General features: G+C 42.4%; 1 gene segment (V, D, J or C); it reads left to right on the top strand.

Moving 5' to 3' along the window:
* The first annotated feature begins 963 nt into the window (after window positions 1-963).
* On the top strand, window positions 964-1497 carry LOC119879229. The segment is given in 2 exon segments: window positions 964-1062; window positions 1163-1497. Coding segments are annotated over 2 exon segments (381 nt in total).
* Window positions 1498-6639: the final 5142 nt, after the last annotated feature.

Genomic DNA, 6639 nt, shown 5'->3' with positions numbered 1-6639 from the left:
ATGAATGGCAGGCATTTTGGTATCTAACCTTGGGCAAACATGAGCCCTGAGCCTAATCTTCCCCTGTTCCTGGAGACTCCTTTTGCTCCTGCAAGTCCTCCTTCTCCAGGTTCCTTCCCCAGCCTTCCAGGACCTTCTGATTCTCAGCAGAACACAATGGGAAATTGAGTTCAAAATGGTCCATGAGACTCACTAGTTCAGAGTGTTGGGTTGATTTCTGATAAAGAGACATCCTTGGTCAGCTCGCCCTGGACTACTGCAGACATGGTCCCTGATTAACGAAGAGAAGAGGGATCCCTGGGTGGCGCAGCGGTTTGGCGCCTGCCTTTGGCTCAGGGCGTGATCCTGGAGACCCGGGATCGAGTCCCACATCGGGCTCCTGGTGCATGGAGCCTGCTTCTCCCTCTGCCTGTGTCTCTGCCTCTCTCTCTCTCTCTGTGACTATCATAAATAAATAAAAATTAAAAAATAATAATAATTAAAAAAAAAAAACGAAGAGAAGAGCACCATCATTACATCTGTCACATAGACTCTGAGATTCCCAGTGTCCTCATGGCTGGAGGAGTGACTGCTAAGATCTCCAAAGAGACAAGGAGCAATGTCCCTGGGGAGGGAAGAAAATGTCCCAGAGAGGGATTAGAGTTGAGGTGATTTAGAGGCTGGGCCAGGAGTTGGAGAATGTATCCATCTCCTCATACAGCTGTCAGGATTCTCAGCGAGGAACTTTGGGATGGACATCACCAGAGTCATAGGTCATTGATTTGGAGAAAGATGTCTTCCTGCCAGTCTGTGTCCCAGGTCACCCTGCAGACATTTGTGTGTGTGAAGTCCCAGCATGGGTCCCTTTCAAGATCTCCCAGGTGACTTTTAGGTGACTGTGGGGCAGGAAGAGAGAGGAAGCTGATTTGCATAAAACACTTGCTTATTCTCATAGGTCTGGAGTCATGAAAAGGTCCTGGAACACCCTTCGCCAGCCAAAGAGCCTGTGGAGCCCACCTCTAGTGAGGATCCCAACCATGGCCTGGACGGTGTTTCTTCTCGGGCTCCTTACTTATGACTCAGGTCACGGAAATGGACTCTGCATCTGTTCGGGCACAGAGAAGCAGGGATTCACGTGATCCTTGTCTCCCAAAATAGCACCTTTCTCTCTTTTTGGTTTTAGGAGCTGATTCTCAGATTGTGGTGACCCAGGAACCATCACTGTCAGTGTCTCCAGGAGGGACACTCACACTCACTTGTGGCCTCAGCTCTGGGTCAGTCACTACAAGTAACTACCCCAGCTGGTACCAGCAGACCCCAGGCCAGGCTCCTAGCACAGTTATCTACAACACAAACAGCCGCCCCTCTGGTGTCCCTGATCACTTCTCTGGATCCGTCTCTGGGAACAAAGCCGCCCTCATCATCACAGGAGCCCAGCCTGAGGACGAGGCTGACGACTACTCTGTTGCAGAACATGTCAGTGGGAGCAGCTTCACTTACCCACAACATCTCAGATAAGGAGGAAGTGAGACAAAAACCCCTGGGTCCTTTTATCTGGTCCTCTCATTGAGAAGCATCTGTGGAGCTTACAGTCAAGTGTATGACAGTGATGCTAAGCACAGTGACAGAGACAGATGAGTGGGTGGGCCACAGTCCTGGGGCCATAGCTCCCAAGCAGGGACACAGGCCCTAAGGTAGTGAATCCCTTTACTGGTGACCTCAGTAGAGCATAATCCTCGGGGATGCTGGCCTGAAATGGTGCCTCCCTGTAACTCTTTCCTTTCTTAAAGGCAATATCCATGGACCCTCTAAACTGTTAGATAAAATGTTTATTAATCCTAAAATCTTAACACCACTAATACTTTCTTGCTCATAAAATGTGTAGAATAGATGAAATCCATACAGACGATAGCACACACCAGCATACTATGTTTTAGGAAATATTACACTTATATTTATATTTTCTTTTTTCTAAGATTTTAGTTTTCAGGAACCTCTACATAAAGCATCGGGCTCAGTCCTACAACCAAGATCAAGAATCCCACCCTCCAGTGAATGAGCTAGCAAGGAGCCCCTATAGATGCATATTAATTTTTTTTTAAATTTATTTTTTATTGGTGTTCAATTTACTAACATTCAGAATAACCCCCAGTGCCCATCACCCATTCACTCCCACGCCCCGCCCTCCTCCCCTTCCACCACCCCTATTTCGTTTCCCAGAGTTAGCAGTCTTTACGTTTTGTCTCCCTTTCTGATATTTCCCACACATTTCTTCCCCCTTCCCTTATATTCCCTTTCACTATTATTTATATTCCCCAAATGAATGAGAACATATAATGTTTGTCCTTCTCTGACTGGCTTACTTCACTCAGCATAATACCCTCCAGTTCCATCCACGTTGAAGCAAATGGTGGGTATTAATTTTTTCAAAAATTTTATTTATTCATTCATGAGTGCTACACAGAGAGAGGCAGAGACATAGGCAGAGGGTGAAGCAAACCCCCTGTAGGGAGCCTGATGTGGGACTCCATCTTGGGACTCTAGGATCATGCCCTGAGCCAAAGGCAGACGGCAAACTATGAACCACCTAGGCATCCCTAAATGTGTAATTTCAACACAGAAAATATTTTATGTATTTATCTGAAAGAGAGAGATGGCATGAGATAAGGGGAGGTGAGGGAGAGGGACAAAGGATTCCTTGCCCAGCATGTAGCCCTATGCTGGAATGGATATCAGGACCCCAGCATCATGTCTTGAGCTGAAAGCAGGTTATTAACCACCTGAGCCACCCAGGCATAAAATTTTTTTAAAAAAAATTATTTCTTTAAACAAAATTTGTCAACATATAACACCAGTGCCCATCCCATCAATGCCTTCCTTAGTGCCTCTCACCCAGTCACCCTGTCCCCTACTCTCCTCCCCTTCTGAAACCCTTTCTTTGTTTCCCAGAGTCAGGACTCTCTTATGGTTTGTCTTCCTCCCAAACTTCCCACCACCCAGTTTTGCTCCTTTCCCTTATAGTCCTTTTCACTCTTTCTTATATTCCACATATGAGTGTAACCATTTGATGATAGTCTTTCTCCAATTGACTTATTTCACTCAACAAAATACCTTCCAGTTCCATCAGGTCAACAGAAATTGTAGGTAATTCATCCTTTATGATGGCAGAGTAATATTGCATTGTATATATCCCCTTTGTCCATTCATCTGTCAAAGGATATGGTGGCTCCTTCCACAGTTTGGCTATTGTGGACATTGCTGCTATGAACACTGGGGTGCAGGCGTCCCATCATTCCACTACATCTGGATCTCTGGGGCAAATACCCAGTAGTGTAATTACTGGGACTAGTGTAGCTCTATTTTTACCTTCTTGAGAATCCTCTGGACTGTTTCCCAGAGTGGCTGTAACAGCTTGAATTCCCACCAACAGTGCAAGAGAGTTCTCCTTTCTCCAATTCTTTCCAACATTTGTTGCTTCCTGTCTTGTTAATGTTAGCCATTCTCACTGGTGTAATGTGGTATCTCATTGTGATTTGGATTTGTGTTTCCTTGACGACAAGTGACTTGCAGCATTTTCTCATGTACTTTTTGTGCCACATGCAGGTCTTTGGAAAAAAAGTCTGTTTATGGCTTCTGTCCATTTCATGATGGATTATTTTTTCTTGGGTGTTGACTTTAAGTTCTTTAAAGATCTTGGATATTAGCCCTTTATCTTATATGTCATTGGCAAATATCTTCCCACATTCTGTAGGCTGTCTTTTAGTTTTGTTGACTGTTAATGTTGCTGCACTGAAGCTTTTTATCTTGATGAAGTCCCAATAATTCATTTTTTATTTTGTTTCCCTTGCTTTCTTATATGTATCTTGCAAGAAGTTGCTGTGGCCGCGTTCAGAAAGGGTGTTGCCTGTGCTCGCCTCTAGGATTTTGATGGAATCTTGTCTCACTTTTAGATCTTTCATCCATTTTGAGTTTATCTTTGTGTGTGGTGCAAGAGATTGGTCTAGTTTCATTCTTCTGCATGTGGATGTCCAATTTTCCCAGCACCATTTATTGAAGAGACTGTTTTTGTTCCAGTGGATAGTCTTTCCTGCTTTGTCAAATATTAGTTGACCATAGAGTTGAGGGGCCATTTCTGGATTCTCTATTCTTTTCCATTGATCTATGTGTCTGTTTTTGTGCCAGTACAAAACTGTCTTGATGACCACAGCCTTGAATTACAACCTGAAATCTGGCATTGTGATGCCCCCAGCTATGGTTTTCTTTTTTAAAATTCCCCTGGCTATTTGGGGTCTTTTCTGATTCCACAAAAATCTTAAGATTTTTTTTCCAACTCTCTGAAGAGAATGACTCCTTAATTTCTCTTTCTTCAATCTCATTGTTAGTGTATAGAAATGCCACTGATTTCTGGGCATTGAATTTGTATCCTCCACCTTGCCAAATTGCTGTATGAGTTTCACAACCTTGGGGTGGAATCATTTGGGTTTATACGTACAGTATTATGTCATCTGCAAAGAGGGAGTGCTTGACATACTCTTTGCCAATTTGAGTGCGTTTTATTTCTTTTTGTTGCCTGATTGCTGAGGCTAGGACTTCTAGTACTATCTTAAAGAACAGTGGTGAGAGCGGACATCCCTGTCTTGTTCCTGATCTTAGGGGAAAGGCTCTCAGTATTTCCCCATTGAGAATGATATTTGCTGTGGGCTTTTCATAGATGGCTTTCAAGATGTTGGGGAATGTTCCCTCCATCCCTACACTATGAAGAGTTTGGATCAGGAATGGATGCTGTATTTTGTCAAATGCTTTCTCTGCATCTAATGAGAGGATCATATGATACTTGTTTTTTCTCTTGTTGATGTGATGTATCACGTTTATTGTTGTATGATTGTTGAACCAACCTTGAATTCCCCGATTAAATCCCACTTGGTCATGGTGAATAATCTTAATGTACTATTGGATCCTATTGGCTAATATCTTGTTGAGAATTTTTGCATCTGTGTTCATCAGGGATATTGATGTATACTTCTCCTTTTTAGTGGGGTTTGTTTGGTTTTGGGATTAAGGTGATGCTGGCCTAATAGAATGAGTTTGGCAGTATCCCATCCCTCTCTATTCTTTGGAACATTTTTAGTAGAAACGGCATTATTTCTTCTTTAAACGTTTGATAGATTCCCTTGGGTAGCCATCTGGCTCTGGACTCTTGTGTCTTGGAAGGTTTTTGATGACTGCTTCAATTCCCCCCCTGGTTATTGGCCTGTTCAGGTTTTCTGTTTCTTCCTATTATAGTTGTGCATTTTTATAAAAAATATTTGCATTTTTCCAGAAATGTGTCCATTTCTTCTAGATTGCCTAATTTATTGGTGTATAGCTTCTCATAATATGTTTTGAAAATCATTTGTATTTCCTTGGTATTGGTTGTGATCTCTCATTTTTCATTTATGATTTTATTAATTCGAGTCATTTCTCTCTTCTTTTAAATAAGGATGTCTAATGGTTTATTTCTTATTACTTCTTTCAAAGAACCAACACCTTGTTTTGTTGATCTCTTCTACAGTTCTTCTGGGTCTACTTCATTGAGTTTTGCTTTCTTCTTCTGCTTGGTGTATGTTTATTTGCTGTTCTTCTCCAGTTTCTTTAGGTGTGAGGTTATCTTGTGTATTAGGGTTTTTTTCAAAAATTTTGAGGGATGTTTCTATTGCAATGTATTTCCCTCTTAGGACTGCTATGCCATTTCCCAAAGATTTAGAATGGTTGTATCTTTATTTTAGTTAGTTTCTCTTTGGAAGCTCCCTGTATCTTATGTCTTTTGAGAAAAGTTCCTAATAACATTGTGTAATTTTTCTAAGGAAATTGGTTTATTTAAGCATTTTTGGACTTTTTTCTTCTTCTTAATAAAGTGTACCTGTTATTTATTATTAACCCATATTTATCATTCTTTATTTTGTCCACATTTCATTACTTATTTCCATATTTGCATATGATACATTTTCATTTAAAAGTTTTCAAGAGGTTTATCTTATTCTGAAATTGATAAACCTGACTATGAAGCACTATTTTGATTTAAATACAGGTCATGATTGTGTGGACACCAGGAAGCTCTGGGCCATTGCGACTGGCAAGTTAAAGGACTGATGCCCACTTTCTTGACACATGAGAAGGGCCTGAACCTGCTTCAGTGGGACTTGGAGCAGGACTCCACCCATTTGAGGCTCTTCTCTGCTGTGACTCTGTAACCCCCTGGTGAAACTGGATGGTGGCATTTCTCAACCCTCATGGAAACCTACATCATCTCTTCCTTCTTCCTGTGACTAAAGGCATCACCAGTCCAGAATCATGTAGGGAACAGTCATGGGGAATGTGACCCCATATGTCATGAGTGACTCCATTCCCAAGAGCAAAAGGAAAGAAGGGTAAGACTCTGTCTGCAGATCTCATCGTTGTGCCCAGGAGGCTGCACTGTCTTTCCTTCATGGTTCAATGCCCCATTGTGACCTACAATGCACTGAGAACACCGTCTGCTACCCCAGTGTAGCTCAGAGAGCAGATCCTGCCTTCACTTACAGGACGTGGTGCTCACCATGTCACCCCTCCACGGTGTGGGATTCCAGAATACCACCTGTTTCTAGTCTGCACACATGAGCTCCAGGAACTACAAAGTCAGCA

This window comes from Canis lupus, unplaced genomic scaffold (assembly GCF_011100685.1).
Source record: "Canis lupus familiaris isolate Mischka breed German Shepherd unplaced genomic scaffold, alternate assembly UU_Cfam_GSD_1.0 chrUn_S465H626, whole genome shotgun sequence".
In the NCBI taxonomy this organism is placed as follows: domain Eukaryota; kingdom Metazoa; phylum Chordata; class Mammalia; order Carnivora; family Canidae; genus Canis; species Canis lupus.
Note: the sequence above shows the minus strand (reverse complement) of the source record. Positions and strands in the feature narration are given on the sequence as shown.